Source organism: Macaca thibetana, chromosome 10 (genome assembly GCF_024542745.1).
Source record: "Macaca thibetana thibetana isolate TM-01 chromosome 10, ASM2454274v1, whole genome shotgun sequence".
In the NCBI taxonomy this organism is placed as follows: Eukaryota; Metazoa; Chordata; class Mammalia; order Primates; family Cercopithecidae; genus Macaca; species Macaca thibetana.
The window spans coordinates 41,591,357-41,611,318 of record NC_065587.1 but is presented as its reverse complement, the minus strand read 5'-3'; the positions used below and the strand labels follow the sequence as shown (position 1 = coordinate 41,611,318).

General features: G+C 43.6%; 1 protein-coding gene across 5 annotated transcripts in view; it reads right to left on the bottom strand.

The window, feature by feature from the left end:
• Positions 1-19,962, bottom strand: part of LOC126929359 (serine/threonine-protein phosphatase 4 regulatory subunit 1-like) — an 86,739-nt gene that overhangs the window by 65,763 nt on the left and 1,014 nt on the right. For all 5 annotated transcript variants that reach the window (XM_050745585.1, XM_050745588.1, XM_050745589.1 and 2 more), the window contains exon 2: positions 19,847-19,891. Coding sequence is in view for 2 of the 5 variants with exons in the window: in XM_050745589.1 (XP_050601546.1) it covers positions 19,847-19,891 (45 nt within the window). In the remaining 3 variants the exon portion in view is untranslated. The remainder of the gene's footprint in view (positions 1-19,846; positions 19,892-19,962) is intronic.

Below are 19,962 nucleotides of genomic sequence, written 5' to 3'. Positions count from 1 at the left end.
GACAGCTGTGGAAAGGGAACTACAGTGAGGGTGGGAGTAGGAGGGGAGTGGGAATAGGAGAAGGGTGGTCACTTGTGAGAAATCAGAACCACAGGCCTGCACAGCCTGAGTGTAGAGTCCAAATTTACACTACACACAAAGTGCAGGAGCCCCAAGCCAAGGTACTAAGAGGATACCGTCAAGACTCATTAAAATTCCAGGTATCCTAGCAGAAGCAAACAAGAAACTGTTCTAAAGAAACACTTTCACAACCCAAGGCCCATGGAACATCCTAAAACAATCCCTGAAGACAGACAGACAATAAAAAATTTCAAACTACACAAGGCTGCAAACCAGCATCTGAAGAGTTTAGTAGATAAGACAAGAGAATCGCACCCCAAGATTAGAAATATTAGAAAAATCTAAAAACATTATCAAATAATTATGCCTCAAATGAGTATGATTTCTAAAATAGACATCATAATAAAAGGAGAAAAGTGTGGGGGTGGGTTAAGCATGTTTGAAAAAAGAAGTGGAAATGAAAAACAGAGATAATGTAATTAGGATTCCACTAACCAGCTTAAGTAGCAGTTTAGACACAGCTAAGAGAGAGTTAGTGAGCTGGAAGACTGATCTGACAAATTGTCCAGAGTGCTGCACAGAGAAATAAAGAGATGAAAAACATAGGACAGCAATTAGGACACATGAAAAATGGAATACTAAGTCTAAGTTAAATCCAACAGGAATTCCAGAAGGGAAGATTTCTGAAAATAGGAGAGGAGAATATTTAAAGAAATATATCTAATAATTTTGCAGAACTGAAAAAAAGATGAATATTCAATTTGAAGAAGTACAAAATAATTAATAAGAAATCCATATGTGGATGTACTGCAAAATACCAAAGGCAAAGAAAACCGGAAAATTAAAGATTAAGTACCAGATTTCCCACTGAAAAGATATTAGAGGCATAATTGTATAATCAATAGGTGCGTGGGACCTTGAGTCAGAATACCTCATTCTGAAATGTACCACTGCCTCTTATCAGATAAATAACCTTACCTCTTTGACTGTCTTACCTCTTTGACTCTCAATTTCCTCAGCTTAAAGTGGGTATAACAATGCCTACCACAGACGACTGTGATAGTGTAAACTAAACAATGTAAGATAGACAGGCCAGGCGCAGTGGCTCACATCTGTAATCCCAGCACTTTGGGAGGCCAAGGCAGGAGGCTCACTTTAGCCCAGGAGTTCGAGAGCAGCCTGGGCAACATAGTGAGACCTCGTCTTGTCTCTACAAAAAATTTTTTAAAAGCCAGCCATGGTGGTGCACGCCTGTGATCCCAGGTAACCGAGAGGCTGAGATAAGAGGATTGCTTGAGCCTGGGAGGTTGAGGCTGCAGTGAGCCATGATCACACCACTACATTTCAGCCTGGATGAGAAAAAAAAGATAGACAGATACATAGACAGATAGATGTAAAAGCATCTGACACAGATAAGCACTTTGCAAAGACCAGCTGTTGTTATTGTTGTTATTATTATTACTATGATTAAATCATTAGCCGATTCTATTACTAATACTGCTTACGTTTATATCTCCAGAGTACAGGGCAACCAGAGACACTACAGAGTGTGGGGAAGGGCAAAGAGGAGGAATCCCAGAAAGGAAAGAGTCCAACAGGGGAAGCCACTGTATTAAACTCTGCCCAAACCCTGGCTTGAGCCCTAAACCAAGCATTTGTGTGACAGATTCCAATCAGTACAGCTAAGACTTAAAGAACTGAACCAAGATTTGGACTATTATCCACTATAGGGATGATGAGTTAATAGTCTGACCCCAGTCAATGTCAGCGTCTAGTAAAATAAAACAAAAGAAACAAAAAGAATCAATACTCTTTGGAGGCATTTAGCAGAATCTAGAGGTTCCACAACATGTAACATTCACAATATCCAGGTTATACTCCAAAATTACTCAACATATGAAGAAAACAAGAAAACCTGAACCAGTTGAAAGAAAAAAAAAATCATAACAAAGTGACTCTGAGAGGACTCAAATGCTGAAATTACAGACAAGGACTTTAAAGCAACTATTACAATAATGCTTACGGATGGAAAGGAAAACATGCCATGAATGAGAAGGAGCCTCAGCAAAGAAACATTAATATAAAAATGCATCAGATAAAAATTTCAGAACTAAAACAATATGTGAAAAGTAAAAATTCACTAAGTGGACTTAATAGAAGAACGAAGATGACAAAATAATGACCAAAAATTCCGCAAATTTGGTGAAAGACATAAATTTCCAGAATCAAGGATCTTAGTGAATCCCAAGAGTTATTAAATACACAGAAAATTGCATCTGGATGCCTTAGAGGCAAACTGCTAGTAACCAAACATGATCATCGGGACAGCAGCAGAGAAAACAAGTATTATATACATGGAGTCATGGCCTGAATGACCATTGACTCTTGACCAGAAACAGTAGGGGCAGAAGATAGTGAAACCACATCTTTAAAGGACTAAGAGACAAAACTAGCATCTAGAACTTGATATCCAGTGAAAATATCCTCCAGGAATCTGACATTGTCCGATTAAAAAAAAAATGCTAAAAATTTGTTTCTAACACACCCTTTTTAACACAGCCAGCCAACGCAGACTACAAGAAATATTAAAAGATGTTCTGTAGGCTGGAGTGGAGTGATACCATTTGGAAGCTTGTATCTTCAAAAGGAATCAAGAGCATTAGAAATGGTAAATATTTTAAAACTATTATTTTTCTTAACTTAAAAATGCATATGATAGTTTAAATCAAAAATTAAAACCTTGTGCTATGGAATTTATAACATATATAGAGGTTCTATATATTTTAAACTATAACATAAAGCAGGAGCAGTAAATGGAACTATGCAGTTGTCAGGCTTCAACATTTTACATAAAGTGGTACAATATTAAATCCAAGTAGACTGTTTCTTTCTTTCTGTTTTTGGTTTATTTTTGTAGAGACAGGGTCTTGCTATGTTGCCCAGGCTACATTCGAACTCCTGAGAGCCTCCTGCTTCAGCCTCCCAAGTAGCTAGAACTACAGGCACACACCAACAGACCTGGTTTCCCTCTTTTTTTTTTTTTTTTTTTTTTTTTTTTTTTGAGACGGAGTTTTGCTCTTGTTGCTCAGGCTGGAGTGCAATGGCGTGATCTCGGCTCACTACAACCTCCAAATCCTGGGTTCAAGCAATTCTCCTGCTTCAGCCTCCCAAGTAGCTAGGACTACAGGCACACACCACCAGACCTGGTTTCTCTCTCTCTCTCTTTTTTTTTTTTTTTTGAGACGGAGTTTTGCTCTTGTTGCTCAGGCTGGAGTGCAGTGGCGCGATCTTGGCTCACGGCAACCTCTGCCTCCCGAGTTCAAGCAATTCTCCTGCCTCAGCCTCCTGAGTAGCTGAGATTACAGGTATGCACCACCATGCCCAGCTAATTTTGTATGTTTAGCAGAGACGGGGTTTCTCCACGTTGATCAGGCTGGTCTCGAACTCCCAACCTCAGGTGATCCACCCACTTTGGCCTCCCAAAGTGCTGGCATTACAGGCACGAACCACCGCGCCCAGCCCAGATCAGGCTTCTAAGTAGACTGTTTCTATCTCTAGAGCTAGACCCAGAGGTCCTTTAAACACTGGAACTATGTCATATAATGCCTGGCACATATCATATAATGCCTGGCACATCACACAGACACCTAATAAACACTGGTTTCTACAGAAATCACTCTCCCAAGACTTTGACTACCAGAATTCAATTCATGAAAGCCTATCAGCCCCTGAGAAAGCTGAGAAAATCCAGCTTTCACAAAACCAAACCTGAGATGCAGCACCTAGCCTCAAACCATCTGTAGGTGTACCCACAATGTGAGTTGGAAAGCAGCCAAAGACATTAACTAATTTGCTTCTGCTTACAAAATGAGATATCTCAGTCTCAAAAAAAAAAGGTCAAAAACGTAACTGTTAAAGTAAAATTAATGAATTTGCACAGTCAATATAACATACATGAATTAGTCAAAAGTATTCAATCATCTTATTAATGAATTTAGTAGAACAAATTTTGGTAATTCATGTTAAGTATATAAGGAAGGGCGGAGAGAGGAAAGATGTTTAAAATTTATCAGAAATGAGAAGTCTAAATAACAGGCATTTCTGTTTTAAGCAATGGAATTACAATTTTAGTCCTATAAAGAACAAAGAACCAGGCTGTCCAGCTGCTACCACCCTGGGAGAGTTCTGCATTAATAGGCCATTGGTGGCCAATCACAGTCAACGAATCCCACCTCCATTCTCTCACTGGTTGGTTCTATACTATCAGGCACAGCTTTGAGCCCAGCCAGCCATGCTGCAAGTGCACAGCCTGGTCACCTGGCCACAGAGTGCGGACAGCTTGAGACAGCATATCCTCAAGTGTGACACACTGAATGTCATTAAATCACACAGTGGGAAAGTTATTCCCTTCTTCATTTTCCAATTAAATCAAGGAAAGTTTCCTTTTGTTCAGGCATGTCTTGAACACCTCCCTAAGACTGGTAATCTTCCTTTTAATACAAAGCAGGTCTCAGCTCAGAATCTTTTGCAGGCACTGTGCCTATATATCTAGAATTTAATGTTATTTTATTTCTGTTTTATATTTTGGTTAAATTTCATTTAGAGCAACTGATGAAAGTTTTCTAAAATGTGTTTAAATAAAAGAAGTTATTTGATATGAAGAAAAATCCAAATGGTATTATCAAAATAAAAATAGAAAAAAGTGGCACACCAATGACTGATGTCTAAAAAATACTGAATTAGCAAAATTCAAGGAAAATATTCCTACTGATACCATTATATTCATATGTAAAGAATAGTACCTTTCATTCCAAGTACTGACAATCATTTATTTCCCCACATATGCAAACATTTTCCCTGGTGTGGATCAACAGTCTGAACTTCCTCAAAATTAGGAAATCCTACTTGAGTCCAAATTAATAAGATTATCAGTAAGATTATTACTATTTACCTGTGAATGCTGTATTTTTTTTTTTTAACTAATCCTTCAATGCACCAGGGCTTACTAAAATATACATGGAAGCAAGATTTGGCTCTCCTTTCCTCAAAGTGAATGAAAATAGCCAACATTCGCTTCAATATCAACTGTGAAGGCATTCTAACCAGGTAACGTGATGAATAACCTCTTCCCAAGACGTTTTTATGGTTTTCTTCTTTATTAAATCTTAAAAGACAAACTAAATCAATCAACAATTGATGAACTATATAAAGATAACAGAGCAGGATTCCTCAACCTCAGCACTATTGACATTCCGGGCCAGATTATACTTTGTTCTGTGGGCTGTGTACTATGGAAAGTTTAGCAACATGCCTGGCCTCTACCCACCACATGCCAGAAGCACCCCCTCCCGACGTTGTGACGATCAAAACCATCTCCAGCCATTGTGAGACGTCCCCTGGGGGTGGGGGGAAGTAAGGCAAAACCACCCCAGTTAAGAAACACTGTAAAAGAGAAAGACAGGCCGGGCAGTGTTACCTGCGGGTTATCCGGCCAGTGGAAAAGACCTGGCCCACCATTACTTCTCTCCTCTGCCTCCACCCACAGGCCTTGTGACTATTTCCCAGACACTCAGTCGCTTCCCCAGCAGAGGGCCTTTTCACTGGCTGATCCCTCTACAAAGAATTCCCTCTCCTCTTAAAAATCTTTGCTCATTCATCATCCTCTCAGTGCGGTCTTCCCTGACCACCTTATTTTAAAATTCCAAGTCCCTCATCTATAGCCCCCTTATCCTGATCTACTTTCCTGTTTTTCCAGAGAACCGCCTGCCTTCGAACACACAAAACATTTACTTCCTGGGTTTACTGCTTGTCAGTTGTGTCCACTCCTCCCACTCCCACCCTTAAGGTAAGAATCTCTGATTTGACTCACTGATATGTCTAGGCCCCTTAAAGGGTTTGATAAAAGTTGCTGAATGAATGAATGGCATGCATGGTAAAGATCCACCAGGCTAGTTTGCTGTGTCCCTTAACAATGGGAGTAGCACATAAAATGATCCTTTCTCTCAAAAAGAACGTTCTACAGGCCAGTGTGATGGCTCATGCCTATAATCCCAGCACTTTAGAAGGCGAAGGTAGAAGGATGCTTGAGACCGGCCTGGAGGATGTAAGAAGACCTCATCTCAACAAAAAGTAGAAAAAATTAGCAGGGTATGTTGGTGTGCGCTTTAAGTCTCAGCTACAGGGGAGGCTGAGATCCGAGGATCACTTGAGCCTGGAAGGTCAAGGCTGCAGTGATCCATGACTATGCTATTGCACTCCAGCTTGGACTGGGTGAGACCCTGTCTCAAAAAAATAATAATTTTCTAGAATTTACATTTCTAAGGACAGGTGTGGTGGCTCACGCCTGTAATCCCAGCACTTTGGGAGGCCGAGGCAGGTGGATTACTTGAGGTCAGGAGTTTGAGACCAGCCTGGCCAACATGGTGAAACCTTGTCTCTACTAAAAATACAAAAATTAGCCAGGTGTGGTGGTACACACTTGCAACGCCAGCTACTCGGGAGGCTGAGTCAGGAGAACTGCTTGAACCAAGATCATGCCACTGCACTCCAGCCTGGGCAACAGAAAAAGACTCTCTCAAAAAAAGGAAAAAAAAAAGAATTTACATTTCTAGCCATTGCTAAGTTGGCATGTTGTCTGGCAACTGCTGACAGAAACAACGGGCTAAAGTCTACGAGGCAATATTACAAACAATTACTCTGGGACCCAGCAAGTCCAGACCACACATAAACATCAGGAATCTTAAGCATTCACGTTAGAAATGAAATATGAAGTAGCACATCAATAATTCCTAGTTCAAATCTTTTTCATTGTTTTTTTTTTTACATTTGAAAAACAAAAAAGCTACTAACTCCATTTATGAAAGCATCATATGATGCAGAAGAACAAAGCTTTCTGAACAAAATAGTTTCTAATAACAACTTCAAGTTGTTTTGGCCCAGTGTAAAATATGAAATAAAACAGTGTTGATCATGTTTTGACTTCATTTGTCATCTACACTATAATAAGCTTTTAAGCAACAGCTGCTTTCTATGTTTCTGCCGCTTTGTATATTTCTAGGTTTACTGACGAATCGACACGGGACACTACTGGCTCTTTAACAAAAACGATTAATATTTAAAGCTAGCTATGCACAGTAGGAAAAGGGCTTGGAGAAGGGCCAGGGTGATTCACAGGGGTCAGTGGCCTCTCCTACCATCCCGTATGCTCAGCCCCCATCCCCTGGCTCTGCACACACGAGCCACCTTGAACTGTGTGCCCAACACCCCTGCGGCTCTGTTACACCCACAGGCAGCAGCTGTGGCTGCCCCTGGTCCTCCAGGGAGATGTAGAGTTTTAAAATCCACTTTAATAGCTAAGACATAGACAGCTCACCTCTACCATCTAAACCACTTCAGAAGTTAGGACATAGACAGCTTACCTCTACCATCCACTTCAATAGCTAAGACACAGGTAGCTCACCTCTACAGATAGCCTTAGCTCTCAGGGAGGTTGAGGTGGAAGGATCACTTCAGCCTGGGAGGTCGAGGCTGCAGTGAGCCGTGATTGTGCCACTGCTCTCCAGCCTGGGAGACAGAGTGAGACCGTGTCTCAAAAATAATAATAACAATTGTCTAGAATTTACATTTCTAGCCACTGCTAAGTTGGCCAGGGTGGTTCTGAGCTCGCACAACCTAAAACAAGATCAGTTCCTCTTCAGGAAGGTCCTGACCACTTTGCAAAGAATAACAGGGTTTATTATCCTTTGCCCCTGATGTTAGGTGACTACATTTAAGAAAAAAAAAAAAAAAAAAAAAGGAATTCTTCTCTGACTAAAAGGCCCACCAGAGAAAAATATTTCTGGAAACTACAACATTGAGAAAAAAGGATTTACCCTCCTCTATGTTAACTGGTTACTCAAGGGTTATCCAACCCTGTCAGTATCTCTCTCACTTGTTGGGGCATAAAGGAAATCGGATGAGGATGCTGTAGTGAAACACCCCATGGACCCCGAGTCCTCACCTGTGTGTCAATGCTTTTCACCAGACACCAATCTGTCCTAAAGCAGGCCAAGTACGAATTAATATGTTAAGAATAACGTTAGGTGAATGTTCATTGAAGGTTCAACTACAGCAGATATGATCTAATAAACAGAAAAGAAACTTTATGGGTCATTTTACAGCAAAAAAAAAAAAATGGATTAGAAGATCAATACAGAAACAGAAAGCATGCCGAGAGCAGACTCACCTTGAACATGCCCTCCTCCCTCATGGTTCATAGTAGGCAACAACAGTAAATCTAATTCAACAGAGTAGTGGTCCCTGGACACCATAAGCCCCCACGGGAAAAAAGATCATCATGTACATCACCACCCACAATGCCACGGTGGCAAGCACCATGGGACATAAGCACAGACAAACAGGAGGGACACAGCTCCACTTGGAAGAGAGTAAAGAGACGCCAGACAGCTTCCCTAGAACACAGGTGGTATGTGATTTGCGCCTTGAAGATTGAACAGAAATCTGCCACGTGGGAAGAGAGAGAGAATCTGGGAAAGAGAAAAAGAATATTCCAGATGAAGGGAAAAGCAGAGCAAGGTACACTGTCTGCCACCTTCAAGTGGTTCAGGGACACTGAGCCATTTCACACAAAGCCACCAAGCCCCGACTGAGTAGCCACACCATAATCAGCTTTAAGTGGAAAAGGGGAAAAAAATAAACACAATAAAACATACCCAAGGAAATCCGTTTATTGGCCTAGACATAAGCAAAGCTGGAGCTGGAGGCAGAATGTTATGGCATGTTTACCCCAGCAAGCATTTTCATTCAGAGTCTGCTCTCCAGCCATTCCCAATATTTATGATTCTCCATTCAATATGTCACCCTATCATTGTAACTCTACATGATATATGCCACTCTAAGCCAGACCAATTATCCATACAATCCAATATTCTGTTTCTGACATACCACTAGGGGACTCTGAACAGGGAACATGACAGACATGGTACACTATGTCCACGTTTGACTCGAAATATTAGAAGATTGGTTGATGGTGGCCAAGAAGGAGTTTAAGCTTTATTTGCAAAAGTTGTACTTAGAATGAATGTAGAATGTATTCATGCAGAACTTATATAAATAAAAATTAATTCTTTAGGGGGTCACGTTAGCCACTCTTCGACTAACAACTAAATCTTTGCAAGGCGTTAGGTGATTTGGGGGCAACTAGAATACACCACTCCCATAATGTGTTTTTTTTTTTTTTTTTTTTTTTTTTTTTTGAGACAGAGTCTCGCTCTGTCGCCCAGGCTGGAGTGCACTGGCCGGATCTCAGCTCACTGCAAGCTCCGCCTCCCGGGTTCACGCCATTCTCCTGCCTCAGCCTCCCGAGTAGCTGGGACTACAGGCGCCCGCCACCTCGCCCGGCTAAGTTTTTGTATTTTTTTTAGTAGAGACGGGGTTTCACCGTGTCAGCCAGGATGGTCTCGATCTCCTGACCTCGTGATCCGCCCGTCTCGGCCTCCCAAAGTGCTGGGATTACAGGCTTGAGCCACCGCGCCCGGCCCATAATGTGTTATTTGAAGTAGTTTTGCTCTTCTCACTAACAGGCTTGTAAGTACTAATGCAGATTTCTGAATTGGGACTATTTCTAATAGCAAGACTAGACAAGGTTGATCCATTTAACAAAGAACATTCTTGATTCTCCACTGGCTTTTGGTGGGAAGTGACCCCCACACACTTCAGGTCCTTGTTAACTAAATTCAAATGGCAAATTGTGTAAGCAAACTTTCTCTATATAAATGTCATTCTCTAACAAGACCCACACTGATTTACTAGCTCTCATATGAGCAGATCCATCCAATGCATAATGTTTTATATTGCAAATCTTTGAGGGCTACTGATGGTTATTACTAGCACTATGCAATGGGCTGGCTGGAAAGACCAGCCTAAATCATGAGCAGCCATCCTTTCTATGCCATGCCGACATGGAAATTCCTCCTTGATCTGTGGCTTTAATCACGGCTTCCAAAACCCGTCATTATTTATGACTCTTTTATTTACTTTTATTTTGAGATGGAGTTTTGCTCTTGTTGCCCAGGCTGGAGTGCAATGGCGTGATCTTAGCACGCTGCAACCTCCGCCTCCCAGGTTCAAGCGATTCTCCTGCCTCAGCCTCCTGAGTAGCTGGGATTACAGGCGTGTGCCAGCATGCCCGGCTAATTTTTCTCTTTTTTTTTTTTTTTTGTAATTTTAGTAGAGACAGGGTTTAACCATGTTGGCCAGGCTGGTCACGAACTCCTGGCCTCAGGTGATCCACCTGCCTCAGCCTCCCAAAATGCTGAGATAACAGGCGTGAGCCACCATACCCAGGCAACTCTGACTTATAAGTTGATGATCAATGGGAAACATTTACTCAGGTTACCTGATAGGAAAGAACTCTGCAGCTCAAAGCAGTTTGTATGCTCCATTTTAAAGTTACCCATCTCCATTCTCCTGCCAATTTGCCCACTTGAGGGATGGAGTTGGAGAAGATGAGGGTGGTAAAGTCTACATGGCATTAATGAACGAATGGAACAATATTACTTACAAATGCAATGAGTTCTCTAGTCAGACTTGAGGTAGATGCAAAAGAAAAAAATGGTTACAGAAGACAGTCAAAATCTTTGGGATGAGTGTTGGGGTATAGGGTCCTCTATTTTCATACTGTTCGAAACAGTTAAAACAATCAAGCAATGCACTCAGACCAAGCAAGATAACTTTACCAGCATCTCCGAAACCACCTCTTGCTATCTTCCACTTACCACCTCCCGCAACGGGTAGCAACTCTCCTGCCTTCTAACAGCCGAGATTCCCTTTGAATGGTTTTATAGTTCATACAAATAGAACCATGTAGTGTGGACCCTTTTGTGTCTGGCTTTTCAGATGTTTGTGAAATTATCCGTATTACTGATTGAGTTATAGATCATCCATTCTTACAGCTGCATGGTTTTCCATTGTGTGAACATGCCAGAATTTATAATCCTTTGTAGTCATGATGAATAAATTTGAGTAGATTGCAGTTTCCGACTCTTAAGAATCATGTGACTGGCCAGGCATGGTGGCTCACGCCTGTAATCCCAGCACTTTGGGAGGCTGAGGCAGGCAGATCATGAGGTCAAGAGATCTCGAGACCATCCTGGCCAACATGGTGAAACCCCAACTGCACTAAAAATACAAAAATTAGCTGGGCCTGGTGGTGCATGCCTATAGTCCCAGCTACTCGGGGGGGTGAGGCAGGAGAATCGCTTAAACCCGGGAGGCAGAGGCTGCAGTGAGCCAAGATTGCGCCACTGCACTGCAGCCTGGCAATACAGCGAGACTCCATCTCAAAAAAAAAAAAAAAAAAAAAAAAAAAAAAAAAAGAATCATGCGACTATGAACATGTTTTTTGAGAATATATGTCTATGTTTTGTTGGGCATATAACCAGAGAATTGGTGGGTTATTCAAACTCTTAAGGTTCTCAGAGTACACATAAATCATGCAAATGTGTGCTGGAATCTTCCATCCCTGATGAAAAGCCCCTTGAACCCCTCCAGCTGCTGCTTCTTGAAAGGCTGTGCTTTCTCCTGCTGGGCTGTGAGCCCCAAATGCAGTGACCATTCCTCAAAGTGCCCTGTGCCTAGCCACAGCCTGCTGTATTCCTCGCCTTGGCTACCAGGCACTGGACACTTTGACCACTGAGCTACTGGACTCCAGACCACACCGCCTCAACTTCCAAAACTTTCCCAATTAACTCCAATCTGGCTTCCACTTCTTGGCTGTGCTGAACTACTTCTCACTGAGGTGAATGACGACCCCCTAACTGCCAAACTCTGTGGCCTGTCTTCAATCCTCATCTCACCTGACCCTTCTGGGGCAAGCGACATAAATAAATGATTATCCAATCAAAACCCTGGCTCCAAGGCTCTCCTGGTTTCCTACCTCCATGGCTAATTTCTAGAAGCCTCTGCTGCCCAGGGAGTACCCCTTCACCTTCTTCTCCAACATTCCCTCTCATCCTGCTCCCATGGCTCCAGCTACCACTCACCACGAATGACGTTCACGTCTCCTCTCCAGTCCTAACTGTGCTCCAGAACTCTACAAGGCGGCTTTCTGGTGTCCTCGACAATGACACCAGGATTTGTGGCATTGCTTCTCATGTGCTGTCCAGTTCCGTTCACTATGTTAGACCACAGGCACCCAAAGAAGCATAAGACCCATTCTAATGGTCAATGCTATCAATAAATTAGCAAATGTTGCCACAGGAAAATACAGGGCTCAGCAAACACAAAGAAGGGGCGCCCAGCCCAGTCTAGGTGGAAGGGAATGGAGGTGTCAGAAAAGTTCTCCATGAGACCCTGTCTCTGAGTTGACCCTTCCTTCACCACCAGAACTATCTGTCAACCCTATTCCCCACTCCTAGGCTCATCTCCTTGATTGAGACCCCACTCCCCCTGCCTGAACTGCAGGAATACACTGGGCATCCCACCCCAGCTTTTCCTCCACCTGTCTTTCCTTTCTTCAAAGCACAGAGCAGCTCTAGTCACTCCCTGGTTCAGATTCTCCAGTGGCTCCCATGACTCCATGGATAAAACGTCAACACTTTACCTTACAATGGACTTAAGGGCCATGCATGGCCTGGCCCCCATCTCCTCCACTCACCTCCTGTGTCTGTTATCCACTGTTCCAGACACACAAGCCCAGACACACAGGCCTTCCTGCGAGTCCTTGACAAGGAAGAGGTGTACGCAGGAGGCTTTCTCTGGTTCTTCATGCGAGTATCTCCAGCTTGTTACTCAAATCTCAACTCAGAAGCACCTCTCAGGGCTCTGGAGATACCTTCTCTGGCCACTGGACGTTAGCAGCACCAGTATGCATGCAACCACACTGTGCTGGCACCTTTCATCACACTCGCCTGCTATACGTACTTCTGCTTACCTCTTTAGTGTCTTGTTTCTGCTGCTGGACTGAAAGCTTCATATGAGCAAAAACCGGGTTCCTTTTATTCTCTTCTGTGTCCACAATGCCTAACATCATGAATAAATACTAGTTGAATGAATGAATATACCAGTGAATGATGAGTCCTCCAAAGGACAGTGGTTAAGATAAATTCTGCAGCCAGACTTCCTGGTTTAAATTCCACCTCTGTCACTTACTAGCTTTGTTACTTTGCGCAAGTTGCTTAGCCTTTCTGTGCCCGCTGTGAGCCTTGCAATAATAAAACGGGATGAAAAACACCCGGCCCGTGGGCTTTTGTACTTCAGTCACAACAATAACGTGTCACAGCAGAGCTTGACATACTCTTAGTCCTAAGTAAAGGGCAGTGTTTGTACCACTGTCTGGGTTGCATTCCTAAGACAGAAACTCCACAATGCTTAGGGACGCCCTACTGCCTCCCAGGTTAAGCCTAAACCCTGGGCTGGTAAAGCAGATTCTTCACTGACAGCCCCCAGTGCTATCTCCCAGTCTCTCCCACTCCCTCCCTCACACACAGCCCTTGTTCCCAAGTCTCCACCCTTCTCTCTCACCGAGTCCCGAGCAGCAGACCAGGATCATGCAACCCTCTGCCTTTGTACCCACCACCCAAATGCCCATCGCCTTCCTCTGCCTGCCCAAACTCAAACGCCACCTCCCCTTAGAAGCCTTCCCCTCCTACCCTTGTCCTGTCTTCTTTTTTCCCTCTCTTTTGTTTTTTTTCTTTTGAGACGGAGTCTCGCTCTGTTGCCCAGGCTGGAGTGCAGTGGCACAATCTTGGCTCACTGTGGCCTCCATCTCCCAGGTTCAAGCAATCTTCCCACCTCAGACTCCCTAGGAGCTGGCATTACAGGTGCACGCCACCACACTCGGCTAATTTTTGTATTCTTAGTGGAGACAGGGTTTCACCACGTTGGCCAGGCTAGTCTCAAACTCTTGACCCTTAGTGATCTGCCCACCTTGGCTTCCCAAAGTGTTGGGATTACAGGCTTGAGCCACCACACCCAGCCCGGCCCTGTCTTCTTACTGGCCCAGATCTGTGTTCCCTCTTCTGCCTGGACCCTTGAGACACCGCAGGCACCTCCCTGCCAGGCTGTGGGTGTGTCAGGAGTTGAGCCCCAGGCTTCCCCACAACTGTATCCCCAACACTTTTGGGAAGGCTGATACCTTGGAAGACGTGGAGAAACGTTATGTGCATGAATGACTTTCCAAGCATGGAAACTAACATCTGTCCTCACCTCTTATATTTTTCCCATCAGAGTTAAACTAATTGGTATTTTGAAGGTCAAAGCTACTTTCCCTTTTGTTAACTAGGTTTTGTTGCAAAATTTGTTTACAAGAGCTTATTTTGTGATGAAGAAAGCCATTTAAAACTCTTCTTTTTAAACAGAGGCAATTTGTGGGAATTGCTGATGTTCATCTGTTTGCCTCACAGGAAACAGAAAATACAGAGCAACAAAAGTAAAACGCATTACGACGACGGGAAGGGAAGCAAGGTGGATCCGCTCCCACCACTCTGACTCTTTTGTTCCTTGCCATTCTCATACACAAATGGGAAAAATGAGACATGAAGTTTGAGCAACTTGTCAAGGGTTATTCAACAGAGGCTTTTCAACAAAGCTCAGCTCTTCCAACTAAACCTAGTGGGAAAGATACTGATCTGGCTGGCTCAGCTGACCAACAGACCTAGGGGCTTTAATGGAAAAAAATCAACTCTGAGCTAGAGGAGTCAGCAAACCACCTTCCCTAGGCCAAATTCAGCCCGCCACTTGAATTTGTAAATAAAGTTTTATTAGGACACACCCATGCCTACTCATTTACGTGCTATTTATGGCTGCTTTCAGGCTACAACAGCAGAGCAGGGACCTCCCAGCCAGCAAGCCCTAAAATATCTAATCCTTTCCAGAAAAAATTGCCAATCTGATTTAGAGAATAATTTGATCTCTGGGTTTTCTTCTATTTTCCAAGTATTAGATATTGCCGTTCAAATTATTTCAGTTGACAGAGAGATTTTTATTTTACAAAACTGAACATCTTTGACTCAAGCATATATCATAGTTCAGACAAAAAGTTCAATGGTTTGGTTTAGGACTCAGATTAATATAGTTTCTCTGCTTTGGGGGCTTGGTTCTTGTCCTTGAGAAGGTTTTTACAAACATAGAACAAAGTGGGCAGGTAACACAGAATGCCTTTTGCTCTGGAAAATGTCTTTTACTCAAGGTTGAACATACACTGCTCCTCCTAGCATTAAGATTCCATGATTCTCTCTATATTCCATTGGCTTAGCTAATCCTGTTTTCACCAAAGGTCCAGATATCATTTGTTGGCACCTGGCTTTTCCCATAAATAGAAGTATATCCTCTTCCAAGTTCTTTAATAGATACCTCTTCAAAGCTAAACATTTGAAAAGAAATACACTGACCCCCAAACGCTAACGTATTTTATGAGTCAGTCTTTTGAAGCTAAATGTATCTTACAAGAACTCTGCAGTGACTTCAGAATTGGAATCCAACCTTCCAACTCTTCCCACAGATGTTTGATCATATGTGATACTTTCATCTCCCTTCTTTAAACCTTTTACTATGGAAATTTTCAAACATATAAAAAAATAGAGAGACTAGGCCCCAGCAACCAACTTCAACAAGTATCAACATTCTGCCATTTATTTTTCCATCTATCCCTCTCCTTTGTATTTACTGTTTGTTGCAGTATTTGATAGCAGACTTCACACATCAAATGATTTCACCCACGAATGCTTGTTTCTGTTAGATGAGGCCCTTTTCCTTTGAACAAAACCATGACACTATTATCATATCCAACAAAACAATTCTTAATATTATCTAATACCCAGTCCAAACTCAATTTTCCCTGTCTCAGTTATGTATTTTTATAGTTGGTTTGTTCAACTAAAGATCCAAATATGACCATATATTGTATTTTGTTGATAGGTCTCTTAGGTGTCTCCTTATATTTGCAATAGGCTCCCCTCATTTTTTATTCACCCATCACTGACACACCATTTAAATTCTAATTGGCCAAGCAAACCTTACCAACAATAACACCTCTTCAGCCTCCATATGCTATAAGCAAAACCAGACATTCATAGGCTTGTAGATGCTTAGGCACAGACATACAGCTCCACCTTCCACGTGCAATTCAACATGAAAACCAATACACCAGGCCATCCCACATACTTTCTGCCTTCAAGAGAAGAAATTTAGATTGCTTCAGCAAGCCAATTCTCTGAAATCAAATCTCTTCTGTGCTGCAATGGCCTGAAGACTCTGAATGATTTAAAAAACAAGACATCCATTCATTATGGCTCCCTTCTGAAATTAGCCAAACATAATAAAGAATCACAAAGTAAATCAGACAAAAGCCTCGTAATTCATTATCGTTAACATTAACAACATTAACTGAGCACCTAGATCACCCAAGACATCGGATTATAGAAAGGATGACCTGTGTCCCTACCCCAAGGGACCTACAGTCTAAACAGAGAGGCGTCGCATCATTTAGACACAAATGCCCAAGGAGGACCACAGTCACAGTACCACCCAAACTGACATCCATTTCCTATCCCCTAGGTTAAGAATATTTATGAGGTTGATCCATGCGGTGGAATAAAAAGAAAAGAGCAGAAGGAACTGCATTTGACTGAATTCCACCACTCATGAGCTGTGCCACAATGGATAAGTTACTCAACCTGATCCTCAGTTTTCTCATCTGTAAGAGGAATAATCCCACCTACCTCACAGAGTAGCAGCTGGTAACACTGAATCATAAGCTCTTACGTAAAAATCCAGCAAAGATGATGATGATGATAAAAATCACTGAATACAAAGCACTAGACTAGAATGTTTTCTGTCTATCCATCTAACCCTCACACCAGTCCTATGAGACAGCTCCCATTCTCATGCCATTTTCCAAAGAACTGAACAGAATGGGTGAGTGTTTCACCCAACGTAACACGGCTACAGGTGTCAGAGCGCCAGGAGGTAGAGGATAAAACTGCAGGGTTCTTTCTGCCAATAATGGTATGATAATACCTCCCAATACTACCATGGGGAGGTGTAGGGGTAGAAGCAGGGCGGCACGAATGAGCGTGCCCTCGCGTACAGATCAATTATGTTATAAACTCCCAAGGTACAGCATTCCACAGCTCCTACCCTTGCCCAAACAGGAAGCCCCCAGGAGGCTCCTAGAGTTGTCCTACCCAAGGTGTGATTATGTTCAGAGACGTAACGGTGGTTTCCTTCCTTATTGGGGCAAGTCTTCAGCTGTCTGCTAAAGAGTTATTAAGCCTTTTTAATCACAAGTCTCAAACACTAACGTTTGTTCAAAGATTTGTCCAAAGATCATAATTTTTTCCTATATAATCCCTTACTTCCTTTTTTGTACATACATAGGCAAAAAAGGACTGAAGGCAGGCAGTCATCAGAAAAGAGGTGCAACTACCCTGTGGCCACTATACTGTAAGAAGGCTTACCTAGCCTAGGTTCAAGTGGAAAGGGCACCTGACGGAGAACTGAGGTCCTGGCCAATAGTCCTGGCAGATCTCCTAGCCAACAGCCAGGACCTATGCCACCCACGTAAGTGACATCATTCGGACTTCCTCAGATGAAATCACATTAAGCAGAATCACCACCCAGTCTACCCACAGATTTGTGGGAAATCGAATGCTGTTGGTTTAAGCCATTGAGTTTTGGGGTGGTTAGATAACTGAAACAGCTAGAAAATAGCTTTCCAGTCAGACCAAATACCAAATCTATGAATGAGAAGCACCACATGGCAGCTAAACATTGTTTATCAATGGAAATGATACAACTCCTTCAATCTGAGCATGCCTACCAGTTGAAACATGCAGCTCGGTAAACCTGGATCTATACTGTACCGGGCTCAACAGTGTTAAATAACCACTAATAATGACCACATTAATCACAGTAACAGCAGCCAATATTTACCAAGTATTTATTACATAGTAGGCATTGTGCTAAATCCTTTAATCATTTAATTCCTTACAAAAGCCTTTTGAGGTGGGCTGCTATAATGCCCATTTTACTGATGAGGTCGCTGAGGCGTAGAGTGGTACATTGACTTGCCTAGGATCACACTGCTAGTAAACAGTGATACGGGATTTCACTCTTGGCCATTGGATTCCACAGACACCGAGCTCTTAACCGTCAGCTTTTGACCTTTCAAAAGTGTTATGCTACTTGAACAAAACCGCCCCTTGTTTTGTTTTGTTTTTTTGGGACGGAGTCTTGCTCTGTTGCCCAGGCTGGAGTGCAGTGGCGCTCACTGCAACCTCTGCTTCCCAGGTTCAAGCGATTCTCCTGCCTCAGTCTCCCAAGCAGCTGGAATTAGAGACGTGTGCCACCATGCCCGGCTAATTTTTGTATTGTTAGTAGAGACAGGGTTTTATCATGCTGACCAGGCTGGTCTCAAACTCCTTACCTTAAGTGATCTGCCCGTCTCTGCCTCCCAAAGTGCTGGCATTACAGGCCTGAGCCACTGCACCCAGCCAAGACTGCGCCCTCTGAGTTAATGTGTGTCAAGAGTTCAACACTGGGCCGGGCGCGTTGGCTCACGTCTGTAATCCCAGCACTTTGGGAGGCCGAGGTGGGCAGATCACGAGGTCAGGAGATCGAGATCATTCTGGCTAACATGGTGAAACCCCGTCTCTACTAAAAATACAAAATATTAGCCAGGCATGGTGGCGGGCGCCTGTAGTCCCAGCTACTTGGGAGGATGAGGCAGAAGAATGGCGTTAACCCAGGAGGTGGAGCTTGCAGTGAGCCGACATCCTGCCACTGTGCTCCAGCCTGGGCTACAGAGCAAGACTACGCCTCAAAACAAAAGAAAGAGTTTAACGCTGTCTGGTCCATGGTAAGTTTTCAGTACATACCAACTTTTACTATTAGGAAACCTACAGGTATGGAAGGAAAGATGAGAGGAAGTACTGTATATGACTGGCGTACAGTACACCCCCAATTAATGTTAGTTATTTGGATGATTTATATAGGGCTTCTTCACCAGCAGCACTCGGGTGCTTGGTATCTTTCTGTTTCCCACATTCTGTGAGCTCCCTGCGTGTAGAGCTGTTTCCAACACATCCTTGCAGGTCCGGAGCCCAGAGCAAGTAGCTGCTCAATAAATGTTTCTTGACGGGAGAGGAAATGCTTCCTTCCTTCACCACAAATGCGAACTTGGATTTCCAAGATGACACCTCCCCCAGCTACCAGCCCTTAACATGATTTCAAAGAAGAGGGCAAGAAGGGACAAGGGACCCATCCAAGAAATGCGGGGGCCAATGGACTCCATGGGATAAGAGATGGAGCTGGGCTTGTGGCCAGGACACTTGAGAAGTCCGTGAATTCCGTAGCTGGCCACACCGAGAGCGGGACCTCCCCAACCCCCCAGCACTCCTAAAAGTCCCTAGGAAAAGGGCAAGGCCCTGAGAGGGATGTCACCCAACTCCCAGGTGGCGGGCCCCCCGCCCTGAGTCGACTAGGACTTGGAACTACCCCCTCCGCCCATCCCGGGGCAGCTGCAGGCGTAGGAAGAAAAGAAGTGACAGGAAGTCAAAAGTTTCCCCAACAACAAAAATCCTTCCCTCGAGGGAAGGGCTCCCACCCTCAGCCCGCCCCGCCCAGTGGGGAGGGACCGCCCCCAGTGGATCTAGGCAGTTGGGGGTCCCGCTGTTCTGGTCCTGACGAGGAGGGCCTGGCTTGAGAGTTCCCTGCCCCGCGCTTCGTGCACCCTGAATTCTTTGAGAGCGTCCCAGGGAGGGATAGGGGTGCCCCAACTCTTACTTACAGTCGTCTAAGTCATCCTGCAAGTCCACAAAGTACAGGGGGATCTCTGAAAACCAAGAAACACACAAGGAGTTACCAGGGGGCTGCGGCGAGAGAGGACGGGGTCGGGCAGGGGCC